This window comes from Balaenoptera borealis, assembly GCF_965194805.1.
Source record: "Balaenoptera borealis genome assembly, chromosome: 7".
In the NCBI taxonomy this organism is placed as follows: Eukaryota; Metazoa; Chordata; class Mammalia; order Artiodactyla; family Balaenopteridae; genus Balaenoptera; species Balaenoptera borealis.
Window position 1 is genome coordinate 100,574,137 of NC_138864.1, and position 25,466 is coordinate 100,599,602.

General features: G+C 37.7%; 1 protein-coding gene across 10 annotated transcripts in view; it reads left to right on the forward strand.

Annotated features, from left to right (window-relative positions):
* CPED1 (cadherin like and PC-esterase domain containing 1) overlaps nt 1-25,466 on the forward strand; it is a 303,529-nt gene that overhangs the window by 148,496 nt on the left and 129,567 nt on the right. The window contains exon 16 of one of the 10 annotated variants that reach the window (XM_082400002.1): nt 14,799-19,323. The exons of the other annotated variants lie outside the window; for them this stretch is intronic. Within the exon in view, the coding sequence (XP_082256128.1) occupies nt 14,799-14,828 (30 nt within the window). The 3' untranslated portion in view covers nt 14,829-19,323. Of the gene's footprint in view, nt 1-14,798; nt 19,324-25,466 lie in introns of those variants that run through there. 10 annotated transcript variants of the gene reach the window in all.

The window sequence follows — 25,466 nt, forward strand, 5'->3', positions numbered from 1 at the left end:
GATGCGGTCATGCCCACCAGAAAGACAAGATCCAGCCTCATCCACCAGAACACAGGAATCAGTCCCCTCCACCAGGAAGCCTACACAAGCCACTGAACCAACCTTACCCACTGGGGGCAGACACCAAAAACAACAGGAACTACAAACTTGCAGCCTGCGAAAAGGAGACCCCAAACACAGCAAGTTAAGCCAAATGAGAAGACAGAGAAACACACAGCAGATGAAGGAGCAAGGTAAAACTCCACCAGACCAAACAAATGAAGAGAAAATACGCAGTCTACGTGAAAGAGAATTCAGAGTAATGATAGTAAAGATGATCCAAAATCTTGGAAATAGAATGTAGAAAATACAAGAAACGTTTAACAAGGACCTAGAAGAACTAAAGAGCAAGCGAACAGTGATGAACAACACAATAAATGAAATTAGAAATTCTCTAGAATGAATCAATAGCAGAATAACTGAGGCAGAAGAACAGATAAGTGACCTGGAAGATAAAATAGTGGAAATAACTACTGCAGAGCAGAATAAAGAAAAAAGAATGAAAGGAATTGAGGATAGTCTCAGAGACCTCTGGGACAGCATTAAACGCACCAACGTTCTAATTGTAGGGGTCCCAGAAGAAGAAGAGAAAAAGAAAGGGACTGAGAAAATATTTGAAGAGATTATAGTTGAAAACTTCCCTAATATGGGAAAGGAAATAGTTAATCAAGTCCAGGAAGCGCAGAGAGTCCCATACTGGATAAATCCAAGGAGAAAACGCCAAGACACGTATTAATCAAACTATCAAAAATTAAGTACAAAGAAATAATATTAAAAGCAGCAAGGGAAAAGCAACAAATAACATACAAGGGAATCCCCATAAAGTTAACAGCTGATCCTTCAGCAGAAACTCTGCAAGCCAGAAGGTAGTGGCAGGACATATTTAAATTGATGAAAGGGAAAAGGTTACAACCAAGATTATTCTCCCCAGCAAGGATCTCATTCAGATTCCACGGAGAAATTAAAACCCTTACAGACAAGCAAAAGCTAAGAGTATTCAGCACCACCAAACCAGCTTTACAACAAAGGTTAAAGGAACTTCTCGAGGCAGGAAACACAAGAGAAGGAAAAGACCTACAATAACAAACCCAAAACAATTAAGAAAATAGGAATAGGTAATAGGTAATAGGAACATACATATCGATAATTACCTTACATGTAAATGGATTAAATGCTCCAACCAAAAGACACAGACTGGCTGAATGGATACAAAAACAAGACCCGTATACATGCTGTCTCCAACCGACCCATTTCAGACCGAGGGACACATACAGACAAAGTGAAGGGATGGAAAAAGATATTCCATGCAAATGTAAAACAAAAGAAAGCTGGAGTAGCAATTCTCATATTAGACAAAATAGACTTTAAAATAAAGACTATTACAGGAGACAAAGAAGGACACTACATAATGAGCAAGGAATCAATCCACGAAGAAGATATAACAATTGTAAGTATTTATGCACCCAACATAGGAGCACCTCAATACATAAGGCAAATGCTAACAGCCATAAAAGGGGAAATCGACAGTAACACAATCATAGTAGGGGACTTTAACAGCCCACTTTCACCAATGGACAGATCATCCAAAATGAAAATAAATAAGGAAACACAAGCTTTAAATGATACATTAAATAAGATGGACTTAATTGATATTTATAGCACATTCCATCCAGAAACAACAGAATACACTTTCTTCTCCAGTGCTCATGGAACATTCTCCAGGATAGATCATATCTTGGGTCACAAATCAAGCCTTGGTAAATTTAAGAAAATTGAAATTATATCAGTTATCTTTTCCAACCACAATGCTGAGATGAGATATCAATTACAGGGGAAAAAAATGTAAAAACTACAAACATGTGGAAGCTAAACAGTACACTACTTCATAACCAAGAGATCACTGAAGAAATCAAAGAGGAAATAAAAACATACCTAGAAACAAATGACAATGAAAACACAATGACCCAAAACCTACGGGATGCAGCAAAAGCAGTTCTATAGCAATGCAATCCTACCTCAAGAAACAAGAAACATCTCAAATAAACAACCTAACCCTACACCTAAAGCAATTAGAGAAAGAAGAACAAAAAAACCCCAAAGTTAGCAGAAGAAAAGAAATCATAAAGATCAGATCAGAAATAAATGAAAAAGAAATGAAGGAAATGATAGCAAAGATCAGTAAAAATAAAGCTGTTTCTTTGAGAAGATAAACACAATTGATAAACCATTAGCCAGACTCATCAAGAAAAAAAGGGAGAAGACTCAAATCAATAGAATTAGAAATTAAAAAGGAAAAGTAACAACTGACACTGCAGAAATGCAAAGGATCATGAGACTTCTACAAACAATTCTATGCCAATAAAATGGACAACCTGGAAGAAATGGACAAATTCTTAGAAAAGCACCACCTTCCAAGACTGAACCAGGAAGAAATAGAAAATATAAACAGACCAATCACAAGCACTGAAATTGAGACTGTGATTAAAAATCCTCCAACAAACAAAAACCCAGGACCAGATGGCTTCACAGGCAAATTCTATCAAACATTTAGAGAAGAGCTAACACCTATCCTTCTCAAACTCTTACAAAATATAGCAGAGGGAGGAACACTCCCAAACTCAATCTACAAGTCCACCATCACCCTGATACCAAAACTAGACAAAGATGTCACAAAGAAAGAAAATACAGGCCAATATTACTGATGAACATAGATGCAAAAATCCTCAACAAAATACTAGCAAACAGAATCCAACAGCACATTAAAAGGATCATACACCATGATCAAGTGGGGTTTATCCCAGGAATGCAAGGATTCTTCAATACATGGAAATCAATCAATATGATAAACCGTATTAGCAAGTTGAAAGAGAAGAACCATATGATCATCTCAATAGATGCAGAAAAAGCTTTCGACAAAATTCAACACCTATTTATGATAAAAACCCTCCAGAAAGTAGGCATAGAGGGAACCTACCTCAACATACTAAAGGCCATATATGACAAACCCACAGCCAACATCGTTCTCAGTGGTGAAAAACTGAAACCATTTCCACTAAGATCAGGAACAAAACAAGGTTGTCCACTCTCACCACTGTTAATCAACATAGTGTTGGAAGTTTTAGCCTCAGTGATCAGAGAAGAAAAAGAAATAAAAGGAATCCAAACTGGAAAAGAAGAAGTAAAACTGTCACTGTTTGCAGATGACATGATACTGTACATAGAGAATCTTAAAGGCTCTACCAGAAAACTACTAGAGCTAATCAATGAATTTGGTAAAGTAGCAGGATACAAAATTAATGCACTGAAATCTCTTGCATTCCTATACACTAATGATGAAAAATCTGAAAGAGAAATTAAGGAAACACTCCCATTTACTATTGCAACAAAAAGAATAAACTAGCTAGGAATAAACCTACCTAAGGAGACAAAAGACCTGTATGCAGAAAACTATAAGACACTGATGAAAACAATTAAAGATGATACAAACAGATAGAGAGATATACCATTATCTTGGATTGGAAGAATCAACATTGTGAAAATGACTATACTCCCCAAAGCAATCTACAGATTCAAGGCAATCCCTATCAAACTATCAATGGCATTTTTCACAGAACTGGAACAAAAAATTTCACAATTTGTATGGAAACACAAAAGACCCTGAATAGCCAAAGCAATCTTGAGAAAGAAAAACAGAGCTCCAGGAATCAGGATCACGGACTTCAGACTATACTACAAAGCTACAGTAATCAAGACAGTATGGTACTGGCACAAAAACAGAAACATAGATCAATGGAACATAATAGAAAGCCCAGAGATAAACCCATGCACACATGGTCACCTTATTTTTGATAAAGGATGCAAAAATATACAATGGAGAAAAGACAGCCTCTTCAATAAGTGGTGCTGGGAAAACTGGACAACTACACCTAAAAGAATGAAATTAGAACACTCCCTAGCACCATACAGAAAAATAAACTCAAAATGGATTAAAGACCTAAATGTAAGGCCAGACACTATAAAACTCTTAGAGGAAAACATAGGCAGAACACTCTATGGCATAAATCACAGCAAGATCCTTTTCGACCCACCTTCTAGGGAAATGGAAATAAAAACAAAAATAAACAAATGGGATCTAATGAAACTTAAAAGCTTTTGGACAGCAAAAGAAACCATAAACAGGATGAAAAGACATCCCTCAGAATGGGAGAAAATATTTGCAAATGAAGCAACTGACAAAGGAGTAATCTCCAAAATTTACAAGCAGCTCATGCAGCTCAATATCCAAAAAACAAACAACCGAATCCAAAAATGGGCAGAAGACCTAAATAGACATATCTCCAAAGATGATATACAGATAGCCAAGAAACACATGAAAGAATGCTCAACATCATTAATCATTAGAGAAATGCAAATCAAAACTACAATGAGGTATCACCTCACACCAGTCAGAATGACCATCATCAAAACATCTACAAACAATAAATACTGGAGAGGGTGTGGAGAAAAGGGAACCCTCTTGCACTGTTGGTGGGAATGTAAATTGATACAGCCTCTATGGAGAACAGTATGGAGGTTCCTTAAAAACTAAAATAGAACTACCATATGACCCAGCAATCCCACTACTGGGCATATACCCTGAGAAAACCATAATTCAAAAAGAGTCATGTAGCACAATGTTCATTGCAGCACTATTTACAATAGCCAGGACATGGAAGCAACCTAAGTGTCTATCAACAGATGAATGGATAAAGAAGATGTGGCACATATATACAATGGAATATTATAAACGAAATTGAGTTATTTGTAATGAGGTGGATGGACCTAGAGACTGTCATACAGAGTGAAGTAAGTCAGAAAGAGAAAAACCAATACTGTATGCTAACACATATATATGGAATCTAAAAAATAAAAAAAGGTTCTGAAGAATCTAGGGGCAGGACATGAATAAAGATGCAGAGGTAGAGAATGGACTTGAGGACATGGGGAGGGGGAAGGGTAAGCTGGGACGAAGTGAGAGAGTGGCATGGACATATATACACTACCAAATGTAAAGTAGATAGCTAGTGGGAAGCAGCTGCATAGCACAGGGATATCAGCTTGGTGCTTTGTGACCACCTAGAGGGGTGGGATAGGGAGGGTGGGAGGGAGACGCAAGAGGGAGGGGATCTGGGGATATATGTATACGTATAGCTGATTCACTTTGTTATAAAGCAGAAACTAACACACAATTGTAAAGCAATTATACTCCAATAAAGATGTTAAAAGAAAAAGATAGCAAAGAGTAGTGTTGTATGGTTATGAAGCAATGGATTAAACAAAATTAAGTAGGTTTCTTTACTGTAGGACTTCTTTGAATGTTTCAGATACTTATTTAAATGGTGGGCTTTCAAAAGAAGAATATGTAGTGTCCAGCATTTCCAAACTTATTTGACATCTTTTTAATGGACTACCTGTTGATATTCTTCTGTGGAACACAGTTGGGGAAACAGGGGTCTAGACTATGGAGAAGACTTCAAGATTATGTTCCTCTCAGTTATCCACTTTTCAGTTTGCTTTCTTAGGGTTGCTATACCTCAGTCTTTTTCCAAGCTGGAAAGCAAATTATAGAGCCACACCAAAAATGTTCATGAGGGAGGGAACCAAAACCTAGAGGGAGGTGTGTTTTTGTCTAAGTGTGTGTATGCAGTGTGTGTGTAGTTATTTCCAAACTAAATATTCTCACCTTTAGTGTGTGACTATGTTTTTCCATTTTTCTTTTTCTGACTCTAATATTTTATATAGAAACTAACTCTTAAAATAAATCATCTTTGAGGGAAAGCTAAGAGTATGAATTATTTTTTCCAGAATATTTATGGTTACCAACAATTATTTTTACTTCAAAAAGCACCATAAATTTAATTTTAATGTAGATTTTATTTTTTAAAAGTCTCTATGGGTAACTACCTTTTTACTGGTCAGTAAACTTGACTTTTATATGGAGTAAATATATAATGAAAGTTACAAAGTAACGCAAAATTTCTACATTAAGGCATGAAAGAATGTATTTTTACTTTTCACTTTTCATGTTAGGTTTGTGCTATTGAATTTTTGCTGTATCTTTTGAAATGTAATTGTTACCCACAATTATTGGCATAGCTGTATATTTTGTTTCCACTCTAAACTTAAACATGGTAAATGACTCATTCATTATTTTGCTATATGCAAAACCCATTTAAAATTTTTTTAAATTTCTAAGTGTTCATAAAAGTGTAAAATCCTTATGCTGGATCTTTTAACACTGACATTCATTTCAGGAATATATATTCCTACCTGGCTGTCATTTGAAGAGACCTTTGTACATTTAATTGTAATTATATACATGATAAATATCTAGAGAGGTGTCAGTAGGAATGGAGATGATACCATGAGTAGAAAGGGACGTTGCAGAGGTGGAATCTGCAGGATTTGCCCACTTGTCTCTGATTTATCCTTTCTTTGTCCTTCTTATGACACTATTCTGGTTCAGTTCTTGTTACTTCTTGACTCAAATACTAAAATAATCCCCAGCTTTGTTTCCCTGTATCTGTCTGACTCTTTTCCAGTTCAGTTTTGCAAGCTTGATCTTGATCAACTTAAAGCGCACTCTGTCATAGGCTTTGCCAAAAATGCTCCAAGCTCTCCCTCTGATGGTCATTCACTTCTCTCATGTTGGTCCATATGTGTTTTCAGCCTCATGTCTCATTGTTTGTCAGTGTATTTTATGCTTCTGCTAACCTGGCTTATTTACCCTTCCCCAGACGTGCTTCCCAATCCTGTGACACTGTCTGGGGCTGTCCCTTCCACTGGAAACTAAAATGAGTTTATTTGATGTCACGCCAGAAGCTGTAACTTGGATTTAGGTGTAGGAGTTTTGATCCAAGTTGTATAAAAAAGAGTTCTTTAAAGGTCAAAACTGCTCCCAAATAGGTATTATTGACTATCATTTACTATGTGCCAGGCTCTGTCATAAATGCTTTAGATTTAGTTATAGTCTCTTTAATCCTTACAGCATCCTTATAGATTGAATTCTGCTCTTAGCCCTCGGTTTCAGAGGAGAAACTCCAGAGATCAGAGGGGTTAAAGAAATTGCCCAAGGTCACATAGCTAGTGAGTGGCAAGGCTTGGATTCAGATCCAGTTGTGCCTAGTTCCAAAGTCCATGTTGTATCACGTTGCCTCCTGGCTCCCTCACGGGTGGGGACTTTTCTGTGCCAGGAAGTATTCAAGCATCAATTGGAAATCCATCTCTCAAGGAACAGATGAGGAACTGGATTAGATGATTTTTAAGTTTCCTTGACGTTAATAAAATAAGTCTCATTGACCCTTGGTGTATTGCAAAGTCCTGTGATTAAAGTACACTGCTGCTGAGGTGGCCTTGTGCCAGGGTGGGCTGGCTTGGTGGGGTTGGGGTGTGGGACCTGCAGGAAGAGGAGTGGCCCCAGTCCTTGCCCGTGCCTGCCTGCTCGGCTCTGGGCTCTGCAACTGCAGGCCGCCACGTCTTCCACTGAGGAGCGGACCTGCCCCTATGGACTCCAGTGAGGATCCAGACCCCTGGAGCTTGCCGTCCCCGATTGCCTGATTCCAGGTGTCTAGTCAAGTATGCTTTAGGCTCCACTAACATTGGCAGGAACCTTCCTCCTGAGCCCGAAGAGAAAGAATAAACTAGCGAAGCAGGTGCTACTGTCCTCCAGAGAGTGGTATTGGCCTAGTCTGCTGGCAGGAAGAACCGCCCTTTGGAGGATGGTGGGGAGAGGCCCCCTTCACACAAACCAGGGATCCTTAGGTGGGGTAAGTGAGGGCAAAAGCCTGGCAGCCGGACTGCTGGGTGACCCTTTGGTCTGTTGGTGCCATCTGATATTTTTTTTAGAGTTTGCAACTCCCCGTGAACTAGGGAAAAAATGGTCAAGAAAAGTTGCCAGAAAATTTTGAGGCTGAGATGGAAAGGCACTTACTTTACAAGAAGAAGATAACCCAATGGCCAAGAAGCATATGAAAAGATGCTCAATTCCATCAATCATCAGGGAAATGCAAGTTAAAATGACAATGAGATACCATTACCAACCCACCACAATGAAAAACACTAAAAGGACTGACAATACAAAGTGTTGCAGAGGACGTGGAGCAAGCTTTCGTTCATACGCTGCTGGGGAAGTGTCAAATGTTTGCCCATTTTAGAAAAAGTTGCCAGTATTAGTATAGCTAACATATAGCTAACATCCTATGACACAGCAATCCTGCTAATTGCGTACGCAAGATAAACGAAGTCATAGGTCCATCAAAAGATATATCCAAGAAATCTTTTTTTTTTGAACTTTTAAAGCATTTTATTTTTTAGAGCAGTTTTAAGTTTACAATAAATGAGAAGAAGGTACAGAGATTACCCATATACACCCAGCCCCACATATACCTAGCCTCTCATTATCAACATCACTCATCAGAATGGTACATTTTTTACCAGGGATGAACCTACATTGGCACATCATAATCACCCAAAGTCCGTAGTTACCTTAGGGTTTACTCCTTGTGTTATACATTCTATGGGTTGGGACAAATGTATAATGACATGGATCCAACATTATAAAATCATACAAAGTATTTTCACTGCCCTGAAAATCTTCTGTGCTCCACCTATTCATCTCTCCCACTGCCTGCCAACCCCTGGCAGCTACTGATTTTTTTTCATTGTCTCCATAGCTTTAGCTGTTTCAGAATATCATATAGTTGGGATCATACAGTATGTAGCTTCTCAGGTTGGCTTCTTTCACTTAGTGATGCATTTAAGTTTCCTCCACGTCTTTTCATGGCTTGATAGCTCTTTTCATTTAAGCACAAGAAATCTTCATATCAGTTGTATAAAATCTAAAAGCTGCTTATAAAATCTAAAAGCTGGAAAAAGTTCAATAAGAAAAGAGATAAACAAATTCAATGTAATACTGTTGAGACATTTAAAAATAAATGAACTATTGATACACACAAACATGGGTAATCTCCAAAACATTATGTTGAGAAAAAGAAGCCAGACATAAAAAGACGTACTATAATTCATTTATATGAAGTTTAAGAGCAGTCAAAACTAATCTATGGTGATAGAAATCAAAATAGTGGTTACCTAGAAGGTGTGGGAGCTTCTAAGCATGAGGAAACTTTTTGGGCAAATGTCCTATATCTTAATCTGGGTGGTGGTTACATATATATAGCCAGGTGGTGTATAGATGTATAAAAATTTAATTAATTGTGCACTTCAGATTTGTGCAATTAACTGTGTATAATACTTATAAGTATGTTTGGCTATATATAAATTATGAATACTAAATATAAATTATACCTCAATAATATAAGAAAAATCCATTAGTGGGGAAGTATGTAATATATTCCAAGACATGCCTCCCTTCTCAAATATATTGATCAGAAAGAAGTTAATTATCATACAATTAACTTAGGCAATAGGTTATATTAGGAATGTGTTACTATAATATCAAGAAAAATATTAGAAAATTCTTGTGGGATATATTCTACAGATGATTGCAGAAAAGTATTTCAGTCATTTATAAGAATCCTTTCCAAAAGGTCTTAATTTAAAGTTTATATGGGTGGTCCATCAGAAGTACTCTAGTATATAAAATGGAAAAGTGTCTAATAAGTACTACTATTTTTTTAGCCTTCCTTTTAGAAACCGTAAAATGAGTGAAAAGATAATGAATGAAAAATGTGGATTGTTTTAGACACTTAACTAGACATGAGAGGCCTCGGGAACTGGGAGGAGTCAATAGCAGAGGTAGGATTTTCTCACCATGGGCTCCAGTTAAAATTCGAATCAGAGACCTTTCCCTTATTTATCTTTTATGCTTAATCTCATTAGAGTCTTTAGGTTTCATGGCAAACTGATGCTATGATGAAGTGTAGAATACAAAAAGTGAGGGATAACATTTCTAATCTTCTATCAAATTTGTGGCCTTCCAAATTGTTCTTTTTCTTTTTTTTCCAACAACTATAGTGCCTTCGTTATATTTTTAAGGTTGAAATCCAGAGTTGAACTACTGCACATTAAATGATAGACTGTTATACATGTATGTGATTCCCCAAAGCCTATACATGGCAAGCTAAAAGGAAATGGATTAAACCTTAATTATATTTTATTTGTTGGTTAAGAGGAAAAATTGTAATTCCTCCTTACATTTCAAATTAGATTTTGGCCTAATGGACTCCATTATTAAATTTTAAATAAACATAAAAAACAGTCCAGGGCTTCCCTGGTGGCGCAGTGGTTGAGAATCTGCCTGCTAGTGCAGGGGACACGGGTTCGAGCCCTGGTCTGGGAGGATCCCACATGCCGCGGAGCAACTAGGCCCGTGAGCCACAACTACTGAGCCTGCGCGTCTGGAGCCTGTGCTCCGCAACAAGAGAGGCCGTGATAGTGAGAGGCCCGCGCACCGCGATGAAGAGTGGCCCCCGCTTGCCACAACTAGAGAAAGCCCTCGCACAGAAACGAAGACCCAACACAGCCAAAAATAAATAAATTAATTAAAAAAACAAAAACAAAAACAGTCCACCTTCAAGTAAGCAAAAGAGGAGAATCCAATTTGCAGTTAATCAAGTTTCCTAATTTCTCCTTCCCCCAGTCTCTCACCTTCTGGACATCAACTATTCATTTTTCTATTTAACCAAAAGACTAACAGTGAAGAAGAAAGCAAATATAAGGCATACCAGTCAATTAAAAAATCAATTACTATGACAATTTGGTGAATAGTAAGATAATTGAATTAATTTGTTAATATATATTCCGTGTTATTTACATAATCAAACATTTTAAGTACCTACTTAGCCATAATTAACTATTTGAGTTTAGTGTCTGTTTCTAATTATATCGCCAGTTGGAATTTGCATATGGTAGCTGTAGAGGCAACTCTTAGTTTAGTTATTATCAGTGAGGGAGAAAGGGCTAATTTACATGACTGATATAAAACAACCAGATTTGGACCAAGGCTTCTCCACCTCAGCGTTATTGATATTGGGGCCGGATCATTCTTCATTCTGGGGAGCTGTCTTGTGCACTGTAGGATGTTTAGTGGCACCCCTGGCCTCCATCCGCTAGATTTCCAGTGGTACGCCCCTCCCCAAGGGGTGGTAACCAGAAGTGTCTCCCGATGTTGCCAGATGTCCTCTGAGGGGCAAAAGCAGCCCCTCAGAGGACATCTTTGAGAATCAGTGAGAACCACTGATGTATATCAATAAGAGGTCCTGCTTTTCTACTTTCTACTAGTAAAGCTAGTAAATCTGTAGTGGATTTACTAGAGGTATGAATAGTTTAAAGATAATCCCTCAAAGTTGAATGTTGAAGCATTATTCTTATCTGTTTTCATCCTTATATTTTTAATCATTTCTGTAGTCAGTGATAGGACTCTGAGAGCTCTTTATTCTCCTCATTAATTTGCCATCTTTTCTGTCTAATGTAATTATAATCAGAAGTATGCATTCAATTACAGAAAACATGATTCTTAATGAAACATAAAAAGTCAAGTAACATACCTAGACTATTTCATGTTGATTTATCCATAAATAGCATAATGTTTTGCTGTTAGGGAGAAAGATTTAGATAGTAATAAGCTGTTATTATTGCTGGAATATGTCATGCATAGGAATTAAGAAGATATATTTATGTTCTAAGGAAATTAAAATACATATGGGGAAATATTTCTTTTAATATCTCCTTCCAAATCAAAAAGTTTTGACATGGATAACAATAGAGCATCCACAGAAATTGATTTGTACAGATGATCTGTGGTCTCATATACATTTTGCCTCCAAAGTGTTGTGCCAGATAGAGTCATAAATAAAATCTGCAGAAAGGTCATAGGGCAAAACCGTAGGAGACTACATTTCATGGATCCATTTGCTAGAAGCAGCTTTCATTTTAAAATACATTTCAATTAATAAAGAAAGGGAAAATACCAAGGAAAGAAAAAATACCATTTACAAAAATGATACGTCCAGCATTTAGCTACGCATTTAAAACGGGTATTTGCTGCTTTATTTTACAAAAACACTAATTAGCAATCTAGATGCTGAGTTATTAAATGGTGTGTGAATGACTCCAGTTATAGCATTTGGAAATGCTTTATAAAATGTTCCCATTTATTTTTTTGTACATTTCCAACAACGCATAAGGACAATTATAAAACAACTCATATGATAGTTGTCTAATGTGTTAGCAAATGTCCATAATAAGAGAATAGCATTTAGCAATGACTGCTTAATAAAAATTTGTTCGATTCCAAAGTTGTAGTATTGTTGAAATACTCTTTTTAGTTACCCTGTTTACGTCATTATACCAGAGGAATGCGATTTAATTTTTCAACAGTAGCGTCTGTGTTGTAGTGAAATGCTCCCAGCCAGCAACTGTTTATTAAGTATCTGCTCTGCACTCTGCTCTTAGAAATTTGCCATGTGCTGTAGGGGAAGACACGGACAGCAGCAGCCGCAGACGGAGGAGGAGTAGTCGTGCAACATTTATAGAACGTTTATTACGTGCCAGGCATCATGTGAAGCACTTTTTCTTCCTACCTTACTTAGTGTTCTCCACAACCCTAAACAGATGATTTTTTTATCCCCTCCCTTTTTTAACATATGAAGAAACTAAGACTTTAGAATAGTTAAAACAGTTAGAAAGCTTGTCCAGGCTTTCTACATAACATATGTAATTAGTGGCAAAGGTGGGATTTGAATACGGGTCTGACGCAAATCTATCCCCTTAATCATTACTCTGGACCATAGAATCTAAAACCCTCCTCACACTTAACAATCTAATTGACCTTTTGAGAAACTCTCATTAAGCGAGAATTCAACTTGTTCAAATTTAGTTAACTAAATTTGTTTCTGTGGTCATGTACAGTGATAATTTTTATAATGTTCTGGAGTCACTGCAAAATTCTGAGGTCTTCATAATCTTTATTTGGTGAGTAATATCAGATAGCAGAGTCTTCCCATTGAGAGTCTACCTATGAGGAAAGTTTTAGAGCTAATATCTAATATTTTACTAGACACTTTATATATCCCAATATCTGACTATATTGGTATCCAATATTTAAATCAGGTTATAATAGTTTACATATTAGAATTCTACTTAGCCAGAATACTATTATTGCTACTCATTGTTAAAATGATTTCTAGTGCACAGGCTTTTTTTTAATGTTATGCTTGATTACACAATTGGAACAATTTCCAATTAATCGCTTTCACTATTGAACACACCTTACTACCTTATTGTTTCTATTAAAATATCCACAGTACATTTTTTCAAAACTTAAAAAAAAACTTTGTTCACGCATACTTCATGACAGTGAGAAGGCTGTGCTGTGGTGCTGACGGTTTGACAGTGCTTCAGTGACACAGTCGTCAAGGTGAAAATAATCCTGCCTTCCAGACTCTTATTTAATCTTCACAAGCAGATCAGATAATGTAGCTAATTTTTATTATCTACTCCACCCTACCCCCTTCTACGAGGAAACTAAGTCTTAGGCTAAGTATTTTATATTTTTAGATTTATTTATACATTAATTTATTTATTTCCATCTATATTAATTTATTTATATTTTATATTTATTATATTTATTTAGACTTTATATTAAATGCTATCTTTTTTGGTGATATTTCTCAAGGGTGTCATGAACAGTTTCTTCAAGGGTAAATTTCCACCTCTGATGACTTCCTATGATATCTCTCTGCCTTTAATGAGTGAAAATTAAGTAGGCTCCTGAATGCTTTGATCGAATACTGCACTTAGTTTTTAAACATGTAGAAAAGAATGTCTCCTTTGTAAAAGTCAGAATATTCTCTTGCTCTATAAATAGGATGAGAGTCACTTTTCTCTGTGGAAATTATTTTATCAGGGCAAACTGCATCTTAACAAAGCATCTCAAGCCATTTTCCTAACCTAGTGGTTAAAAGCCATGGACTCCAAGGCTCATGCTTATAATCACTGTCAGAGAAGCCTGACTGTGGTCCCGGCTCTGCTTCTAACTGCCCTCATTGGCTGTGTCTCCTAGTGCAAGGCTTATAAGCTCCCCTAAGCTTCAGTTTTCTTATCTTCAAGACTAGAACTAGTAATAGAACCTATCTTATAGCACCAGTCTGAGGATTCAACTAGATAATTAATGCAAAGTTCTGTCACAAGCCTAGTACATGATCAAGTGCTCGGTCAAGGTTGAATTAGTATCATCGTCGTCATCACCATCATGAAAACTCTTGGTCCCGATGCCCCTCTAGGGCTTACCTGCAAGTGAATAGAGAAGGAGATGAGGGAAGAAAAAGGACAGCAAAAGAAGTAGGAGCCTATAGTACCGAGAAATTCTGGAATTATAAAGGAATCAGGACAGGAATGACGAGCTGGAAGTTAGAAAGGACAGTGAGTGACCTGGGCTGTTCCACATGGTTGCATTCCTGAGGTTCATGGGTCCTGGCACTTTTGCCTTTGTGGACCCCTTCTTTCAGGAAAAAAAAAATACTTAAAATTGTATTTTACCACTGTGTTGATATAATGATGAACATATTAATATTCATCTCTAGAAAGACTCATCTCTATAGAGAATGGAGACTTTTCTTGGACCTAAAATTTCATTTTCTTTCTTCTAAATTTAAAGGAGATTCAGATGTTTTCCTGGACTGCGGAAAGTAGTGTGTGCTGTAGGCATGGTTGCCACTGCGCCTGGTAGAGAACTGGCTCTTGTCTTCTGCTTCCCTCTGCAGGATCTGCAGCAGATGCATCCATTTCCTTAGCAATGACCTCAATTGTAGGCACTCTTTCAAGTCTTCTTAAATGCCCTTGACTTCAGCACTTAGCCTTCTGCAGTTGTTTCAAGTTCTGTGTGCTAAGCTGCGCAACCCTTTACCGGTGTTCTTCATGAGCCCATGTAGCACCCAGGGGAATTGATCCGCTATTTTCACGAGCAGTTTGCACACCCAGACATTCTGACCACAGAGGCTACCTCAGTGCCCAGTAAGCCTTCACAGACACCAAAGGCTTGGGAATTTTGTGTAACATTGTTTTCTTAAAAAGCAGGCAAAGATGATAGGGGTGTGTTCTTTAACTCACGATCTCTTTTAGTGCTTCTATAAATGATCTTTCTGAGTTGGTGAAAACGAGTTATGTTAAACACTCACCTCTGAGTTAATGTAACTTATGGTCAGATAAATTACCGCTTAAATAAAAACGTTTGCTTAGCACATCTGTTCCTCCATGTTTCTCCAAGTCACATCTGCTTCTTTTACAAGAAGAAACAAACTTTTACTACCGTTAGCGCAGCAGCGCCAAGACCCTGTGGAAGAGAATCGGGTCTTCCTGGCTTCCGACAGCATCCAGAGGTTTCCCTGAGTGCAACCTTCTGTATACAGTCATGTTCGTTTGAAGTTTATGTTTTGACATTCTAAGAATTAGTCTTCTAATTTCAGAATTATTGGACAGGGAAATAGAAAAATAAAAAACCTGGGAGGTTTTTAAATAAAATATTCTGTTAGATTTACCGCATTTCAAATGTGACATTTGAAACTTTGAAGGAGGTTTAGTTAAAAGAGAAGCAGATAAACAGAGTCCCTTTTTGATAACTCCAATTCCTAAATACCCACTTTTGGGGCTTTAATGGCTCCAGAGGGTCCCTAGATCTTTAGTTTCTCCTTCTCCATTTTCTTGCCCCTTTCTCAAGTCCAGATTAACTCTAGCAAAGTTATACACCAGAATAGCGAGGGTGGTAGTGAGAGAGAGGAGAGACCTTGGGTATTAGGGTGAGCAGTTTTATAAGTCCTCCTCCCACTCCAAAGCAAGTCTAGAACATGACTTATTTTTAAAAAGACATTTTTGGCTTCATCAAACAACAGAGCTTGGCTCTGTATAAGACAAGGGAAGGCAAATGATGTCCCTGAGCCAGTGATTCTTCATCTTTTGGAGGAAGCAGGTACCCTTTTGAATATCTCATGAAAGTTTTGACCCTTTGTCTCAAGGAATAATGTACAATCACAGCCAATGCTGTATACAATTTCAGAGATATGAAAAAGTCCATGTTAAAAAAAATTCTTATTCTAGTAACTCATAATCTGAAGCAGAAGATCTCTAGCAGCAACAAGCATAATAAGGACAGTTTCATTTCTGGCATAAATGTACATGATTGTAATTCAATTTATTGAGCACCTACTTTGTCCCAGCAACTATACTATTGCCATATATTATTTGATTTATAGTCCTAATGATAAAGAAATTAGTATCTATATCACAATAGTACATTTTGGAGTTATGTGCAGTCTTTCAATGATCTCTGTGAGCACAGAGAATCAGCAATTATTATAGTTTTCAGAGTGCCACCAAATCTAATATTGCCTTAGAAATAAACATCTGTGCAGCGCTTCCTCACCGTTGCTTTCTGCTCCCGGGCTCAGAAAGTGGTTGTGAGTTGTAGGTCGTGGTGGTCCAGGGGACGAAATTTAATAATACGTCATTTGGGCAGTTATTGTTGTCCTCATTAGTCAGAGCCATCGCTGTGCTTTCTTTCAGCAGGCTATACCAGATTGGTTTTTTGTTCAAAGAAAGATTGGCCCTGTGTCTCAATTAGGTGATGTGGAGAAAATTTCCACATGCAATTGACCAACTCTAACCTTTCCTTCCATAGGCGTGTGTTGTAGGAACAAGAATGAGGGATGGGGTATTTCTTGCAGACGGTTTCACCGATTGCAGATCTACAAGCTGGTTTGACACATGTTCCCTCAAGGCAGAATTAGGACCCCTGACTGCCTGACATATTTAACTTCTTTTGAAAATGCTGCTAATTTGTCTTTCTTTTCTTCTTTCTTACCCACATCCATTTTTTTTAGGCAGGACTAATGAGTTTAAAACACTGAGCATGACCTCACTCTTCAAAGCCCATCAGACCTCTCCACTCCACTGGCCCCCCGACTCTTCAGAACCTCATTCTTCAGCAATGTGGTGCAGACTTTCACTGACTTTGGGGGGTTTTTCACCTCCTCTGCCTCCCCTCCCTCTCACCTCCCAAATGCTTCAGGATGATCTTTCCAGACCTAATGATTTGGAAAATAAATTTTTCATGTGGAATTCTTGACCTGATAGGTTATTTTAAAATTAAATTCCTGATAAAGTTAAGAGACCCAGATTTCAAAGGTTTTAGAAATAACAGGGAGGGAAACATTTTCTTTAAGTGAAATAACCTCTCTTAAATACTTTCATCAAAACATTATTTATGCTGTCTGGATTTGAGTTGCAGTTCATCACGTGCGTGTTTGGAGATCTTATGAAAGTTTCTCATCTGTCATAGATATAATAGTACTGACCCCATAAGGTGGTTTTAAGGAAAACCTGAGTTAATATCGTAAAGAGCTTCAAATAGTGCTTGGGCACAGGAGGAGCTCAGTATACGTGTTTGCAAAAGAGAAATAGGCAGATAAATAAAATATGTCTTCAGGTTGGTAAAGGAGGAAAGTTTAAAACAGGCTTTATTTTTTTCTATTGAGGTCTAGCAAAATGATTTGGAGATTTTTTAATTGCTTATATTTAAATTTTGATTTAACAAGATGTAAACATGTGAAGGGCTTTGCAGAACAAACCACCTGTGCTAAATTATACTATAAATTTTGTAGTGAAGGTGCTAAAACAAAAATTCCAGAATTGAGTGTAAAATTTGCCCTGAACATGTGTTTTAATTTTGATAGTTGCATGATTAATTTTGTATGTCATCTTGTTAGCAATCTCAGCTGAGAAACTGAGAATACAAGAGTTTTCAACAAAAAGAGGGGAAGTATTTCTTTGCCAAACAAGGCGATATCTTTCTGGTGGATTCCATTAAAGATAAGGAACTCAATGCTCCCTGTGCCATTTTTACAAATGAACAGCAAAGGACAAAGATTATACCTTTGTGTCATCAGGCACAGGGTATAACCATAATTTAGTGTTTTAGTATGTATAATCTCTTTTTGAAAGAAGGACTATCATTTTGAAAGCCATCATTTCAAAAGACAATAAACTTATTTATACCTGATAATAATCTAAATGAGAAAACAAGTCTCATTCTATATACACATCATAATTTCAACCCAAACTGCTAAACATTCCCCCACTTTTTAAAAATCAGAATTTGTTCCAAATGACTTTTGGATATTTCCCAAATGTTAATACATCTTCACAGATTAGAAATTTGTCTCTTTTGAGAATATTTAAGTTGCATAGTATCTAACATTTTTTCCACCACTTATTGTGTGCCTGGGCCTATTCTAATTGCTTTACATTTATTAACTCAATTCTCAAAGCAAAACACTTAGAAGGTAGACACTTTGATAATTCCTATTCCATAGAGGGAGAAATGGAGGCCCAGAGAACTTGCCCAAGGTCACATAGCTTAGAAGTAGCAGAGTCTGTTTTTGAACCCAGGCAGCCTGGTTCCAGAACTCTGCTACTTTACAAGCTATGCTCTTAGGCACTCCGCTCTGCTCCAAAAGTAGATTGCTGAAATAAGTATATGTTTTCCAAAATGCTTTGGCCCCAAATGTTAATTTGTAGGTTATTATTTGGATCATGTAGTCTTTTTTTTTTTTTCTGTAAAAGAAAGTTTACAAGTGAGGTTAGGTTACAGGGAACTTTCAGAAATCCTCTTTGTCAGTTATATCTCAGTAAAACTTGGGAAAAAATCTTCTTAACTGAGGCTATCATAGCGGGGAAGGGCTTCAGGGGCCAAAGCTGTAAATGAGGCAGATGCCAGTGGAGGGGAGTGTGAGTAGCTGAGTATGTCTCTAGTTGTAGGACTGACCAGTAGCTCTGTGGGCAGGAGTTATATTCATTTTTATGACATTTGTGAAACTTGTGTTCCAACATCACATTAAACTTTATTTTTTTTAATTTTTTTATTTTTAATGGTGTGCTAGTTTCTGCTGTATAACTAAGTGAATCAGCTATACATATACATACATCCCCATAAACCCTCCCTCTTGCGTCTCCCTCCCACCTTCCCTATCCCACCCCTCCAGGTGGTCACAAGGCACCGAGCTGATCTCCCTGTGCTATGCGGCTGCTTCCCACTGGCTATTTTACGCTTGGTAGTGTATATATGTCCATGCCACTCTCTCACTTCATCCCAGCTTACTCTTCCCCCTCCCCATGTCCTCAAGTCCATTCTCTACCTCTGCATCTTTATTCCTGTCCTGACCCTAGGTTCTTCAGAACAATTATTATTTTTTTTTTTTAGACTCCTTATATATGTGTTAGCATACGGTATTTGTTTTTCTCTTTTTTTTTTATTTTTATTTTTTTTTAATGCTATTCTTGTCTGCTTACATTCTTTTTATGTATGATGTATGTATGTATGGCTGTGTTGGGTCTTCGCCTCTGCGTGAGGACTTCCTCCAGTTGTGGCAAGCGGGGGCCACTCTTCATCGCGGTGCGTGGGCCCCTCACTATCGCGGCCTCTCGTTGCCGAGCACGGGCTCCAGACGCGCAGGCTCAGTAATCGTGGCTCACGGGCCAAGCCGCTCCGTGGCACGCAGGATCCTCCCAGACCAGGGCTCGAACCCGCGTCCCCCGCATTGGCAGGCAGACCCTCAACCACTGCGCCACCAGGGAAGCCCTGTTTTTCTCTTTCTGACTTACTTCACTCTGTATGACAGTCTCTAGGTCCATCCACCTCCCTACAAATAACTCAATTTCACTTCTTTTTATGGCTGAGTAATATTCCATTGTATATATGTGACACATTAAACTTTAGAGTTGGGGGGATCTTGGATGTCTAACTCCTCACCCTGGATACAAATAAAACTCAATAACATGCCAAGGTTTATAGTCAATAAATTACCAAGGTTCATTGCCAGTCACTGCAGAGTGAGGATGAGAACCCCTGGGCTGGTTATCAAACCTCCCGGCAGTGAGTAGTTGTACCCTATGTAGAAGAGCTATTGGAATCCAGACCTAGACACGGTTCCTGAGTTCCTTGAGCCAGTTCTCCATCCTTAAGAAAGTCTTTAATGCAAAATTGCTATTTCCAAATTTATCAAATGAATGATCGATTGCAAATTTACCGACCATTCTCCTCGAATAAAAAGAGGTCTCTATTTCCTCTTTAGAATATGTACCCTACTATTCCACACCCTTATTTGTTAAGTCTTTTGGCATCCTCTTGATATTAAAAAATATATCCTCTTGATGAAAGGAAGGCATTATATTTAGAGGTAGTATAAAGCATTATTTTAAAAAATCCTCTCTCAGTGATGTGTCCAAGGATGAGACTTATTTTGGTAATCTGCAAATCTTCAATAGCCAGTGAACAAATACATTTGTCTGTGTCAATACTGGCACAGAATGAAAAAATAATGATTCGTATAAAGCCCCCAAAATAGCATGCACTGCCTGGGACTCTCTGGCATCCTCTTTCCCATGCTAAGTCCATCTGTGATCACACTAACCCCTCAGTCTGGCCCACAGCCTTCCTGCCAACTGGCCACATGCCGCTAATGATCAGCCTCTCACCCCCTTTCATAACCAGAGCACAAATATTAGATGAATTTCCTTTGAACCTAGCTTCCCTTTGGTTCTTAACATAGTCTAGCTCCTTAGAAGAAACACTTCAGGTTCTGGGAGGCACAGAATCCCTTATTAATTATTGTTTCTTTTCCCTTGGATAAGCGAATATGAAAAGAATTTTTATACATCTCCAAGGTATTTGATACCTTGCATCATGATTGGAAACGATGTCCTATTTCTTAAATATTTAATTAGAATTTGTCTCTGCAATATGTGGAATATTAACTATCAAGCCCTTAAAAGGATTACTAAGGTTTCTCGGTGTAACAATAATAATATTAATAATAGGAAACCACAGTCATTTTCTATTTGATACTAATTCTGAGATATCTATTTACTTAGATATCTTAGTGTGTAACTGACCAGACAACAACCAATCCATATTTAAATAACTTAATAAAATAATAGGTGCTGTATATTAGAAGTAATGTTCCAGGAGTATTATATTCTTTTTAACACCATTATCTAGTTAGAACACTTTTGCCCATAATGATAATAATTTCCAGCTGCCTCAAATCCTAAAAGTAAAGTGCCAACCCCCCCAAATATATTTTGTTACTGAAACATGTGTAAACAATTATGAATATCTAAGCCATACTGACATTGGTTTTCAGACTCTCTCCAAAACTGTAGGGAAAAAAATGCTTTTTAATAAGTATGTTGATAGATACATCCAACTTCAAAAGTTGCTTTTGCAGACCCACAGAATAAAGGTTTCATTTTTTATTAGGTATAATAAAAATGGTATAAAGTTTAAATTTTACATCCAAGAAAGAGTAAAAACATCTATGAACATCTCAGATTTTTCAAAACTGCCCTGAGGATCCATGGGTGGAGAAGGATTGTCACTTTTCAGTAAGATCCTGCTCTGGGGGAGGTCGAAGAGGGCCTCTGGCTTGATCAAAAGTTTGCATTTGTTTGTTTGTTCATGTTTTGTTTTGTTTTGCTTTTTCAAAAAATCCAAACAAAAGTACATGGATCCATTAGGCCAAGTACATGGATTCATTACACCAGGAAAGAATTAGAGGGGATACACATGTTTAAGTCTTGAAATGTTTGGTTTAAATGTATTTTTTTAAAGTATTTTTTAAATGAATCTCTTATTTTTTTTTACCAGAAGGAGCACTCAGAACCTCTTTCATATCCTATTTTAAACAGAGCGAATTCCCCTACCCATTAACACAATATTCTTCAAGATAGTGAAATCTTTGCGGGTAAATCTTTATTATAACACTATACTTAACTAACAGTCTGTTCCTGGAACTTACGCTCTGTCTCTCTACTATCTCTCTGCCTCTCTCTTTCTTTCTCATTCTCTCTCTTTGTCTCTCTCTCTTTCACATGCACATATGTGCATTGGTGCTTGCATGCATACACACATGCAGAGTACGTTTCTTCAGGCCAAATTCTAGGTCTTTAATCACACCACTTAGTACAATGCCTAGAAAGATTCTTAATTGATATTTGTAAAATTAAATGATACTTCCAAGCTAAATACAAAATATATGTTCTGTTTTTTTAAGTTATGCTCTAGGTCATATGGATACAACCTTTCAAAAATGTTAAAATGCATCATTACGTTCGTAGGAGAATAGTGTTGGCATCATTCTTGCCCCTGAAGGTAACCAAATAATGCAAAGTTTCTAAACACTTCTTGCCTCAGTAAAAAGAAAGCCACCTTCTTAGCCTTTGACTTTCCCATACTTAGCATCAAGAGAGGTATGAAGGGACTGAGAAGGAGAAGAGTTGACCTTTGGGGAATGCATTGATCTAGAAGTAAGGCTACCTACTTCCCATCACTTCTAGTGGAGAAAGGTGTCCATGATTTCGTCTCTCTGAAGGAATCACCTTCAAAGTTTGGAGATGATTTCAAGGAGAGAAAGGTGTTTATTTACCTGGTTGGATGTCTGCTTAGTTACATGACTTGCAGAATGACCTTGTACTACTAGAAGGAGAAAGAGCTTTCTGAGATATTGCAATTGGTGAGGTTCAGAGGCTAAGAAAGGACAAGGACCTAGAACTATATCTATACCAAGAGGTATATCTCAAGGCCTGGAGATATATGTCTCAAGCCATAGCCCCCAGTGTTGAAGCTGTAGAAGGTAGAAAAACCTAGGTTCTTCTATAGGCTAATCAGGGACCCAGCATGGGACAACTAGGTACCTTAGGCTGTAGATTGGCTCAGCTGAAAAAGGTAGCTGAGACTCAGTGCTCCAGGCAGCTGCTTCATCATCAGCACTTATTTGAGGCTACCTCCATCCACATCAAGTGTAGACAATGAGCTAGGTCAACAATGATGAGCACTGAAGAGGAGGTTTCTCTTCCCCTCTCCTTCTTCCTGACTCAGATCAAGAGGAGTGAGTTTAGGAAAGCCCGAGAGAGAATATCTCATCCACTACCTCCAGCCTCCTGGTGTTAGTGTTCTATTTGTTTGTAATAAATTATCACATATTTTTCAGCTTAAAACAACATCCATATAAAGTAGATAACCAACAAGGACCTACTGTATAGCACAGGGAACGAAACTCAGTATCTTGTAATAACCTATAATGAAAAAGAATGTAAAAAAATATATGTATACATATAGATAGATAGATAGATAACCTAATCACTTTGCTGTACACCTGAAACTAACACAACATTGTGAATCAGTTATATTCAATAAAAATTTTTAAAAAATACAACATCCATTTACTAGTTCACAGTTTAGTAGCTCAGAAATCCAGGGACAGTGTGACTGGTTTCTCTGCTCAGGAGCTGAAAGCTGAAACCAAGGTGTTGGTCAGGTGGAATTCTTGGCTGGAGGCTCTGGGAAAGAATTGGCTTCCAAGTTTATTCAGGTTGTTGCAGAATTCAGTTCCTTGCAGCTGTAGGACTGAAGTTTCTGTTTCCTTGCTACCTGTCAGCTGAGGGTTTCTCTCAGCTCCCAGAGGCTGCCTGCATTCCTTGCCATGTGGTTCCCTCCATCTCCGAGCTGGCAATGGAGAATCTCCCACATCTTGAATCCCTCTCAGATTCATTTCTTTCTCTCTCTCTGTCTTCCCTGTCTCGGATCTCTAAACCCAGATTTAATCTCCCTAATTTAAGGTCAACTGATTTGGGACGTTATTACATCTGCAAAAATCCCTTCACAGCAACACCTAGATTAGTGTTTTCTTGAATAACTGGAAGAACATGTATATACACCAGGGGCCAAGAACTGTAAGGGCCATCTTAGAATTAAACCCATCATAAGCTGCAGGAGCTACAAGTCTAACCTTCCTTCTGGAAAGCTTTGGGTCTAGTATAAAATTAAAGTTTTAGTGAATAGGCTTAACCTTTCTAATGAAAATGAGACTTTTTATAAATGACAATGACTGAAGTGTAATGATACAGAGCTTTAATATCATTAAGGGGTCCAGGCCCATTAAGACAGGGGATAGATTAGTCAATGGAGCATGACAGTTGTAGTTATTGGAAAAAATTAAATTAGTTCTTATTTATACCTTGCAAGTTGAAAGTCCTCAATCAGAACTATTATACACTGTTGGAATAAGCTCATACAGTACAGCAGTCTATCATAATAAATGCCTACATGTCACGTTCTGTTCTTGGCATATTTTATCACTTTTATACATGACAACCGTATGTGATAGGCACTATCATCACAGCAAACACGGGGCAGACCTAGGACTTAAATTCAGGTCTGTCTGGTTTTAAAGCTCATGATAGTCATTGTTATTTAATTAGCTGCTCCTAACCCACTGAGATATTTGTGCCCCAGATGACAAGTGAGGAAACCTGCTCAGCCATGAAATAAAATGCCTGTTATCAGGCATCATGTTCTGCCCCAAATAAATTCCTATAAGCCTGATATACGGAGTGTGATTAGGCTTCCAAATGTGTGTTAGTTCCTCTTTCAAGAGTGGCAGTTTCACTGCATTTTGTTTGCATTTGTTTACCTTTTACTTAAATGAAATAACTTAAGAGGCCTGGACAGACCTCACTGACCATTAAGTGTTGCAAACACAAATCCTTTCAGAGGTGGGTAACGTACGTGACAGAATTAGACCAATGTGAGGCAATACGAAGTGGTAGGCACTGTGGAAAATGGAAAGCATGTGCCTTGTTCAAAGTGAACGGCAACTACTCAGCTCAAGGTGATCATGCCATTCTGGCTCAGTATTGTCAGATCCCCTGAGTCCTCAAAAGAAACCAAATATTTGGATTTTAATGGAAGACCCCCCCAAGTTTTATACGTTGGTGATAATTTTTAAAAAGGGACCCTCTGCAAACCAAACAAACGTAGATAAAACTTCTGTGATCAGATTCAACTCAGACTGTCAGTTTGTGTCTTCTGATATAACCCGCTTTACTCATATTACAAATGATAAACTTAATATGTGTGGGGAGTTGAAGAGAAGGGATCTAATGGTGAGAACAGTTTATGCTGCTAATGTTAAAAATCCAACTTGAACTGAATTTTAAAACAAAGGGGGGAATTCCCTGGCTGTCCAGTGGTTAGGACTCCGCTCTCTCCCTGGTCGGGGAACTAAAATCCCACAAGCCACGTGGCACAGCCAATAAATAAATTAATTAATTAATTAAAATACTATCATTTAAAATAAATAAATAAAAATAAAGGGGATTTACTAGCTGATGTAACAGCTAGTAACATAAACATGTAAACATCTAGAGATATTTTTGGCTTCAGGTGAAGTCTGATTCAGTGCTTAAATGGCGTCACCGTTTCCTCTTCATCTCACTGGTGTACATACTGGTTGTTGCTTCTCCCTCAGACTCCACCTGGGAACTCTTGGGCAACTGTAGGTCCTCTTAGATGTCTACACATGTCTGTGGCCATAACAGAC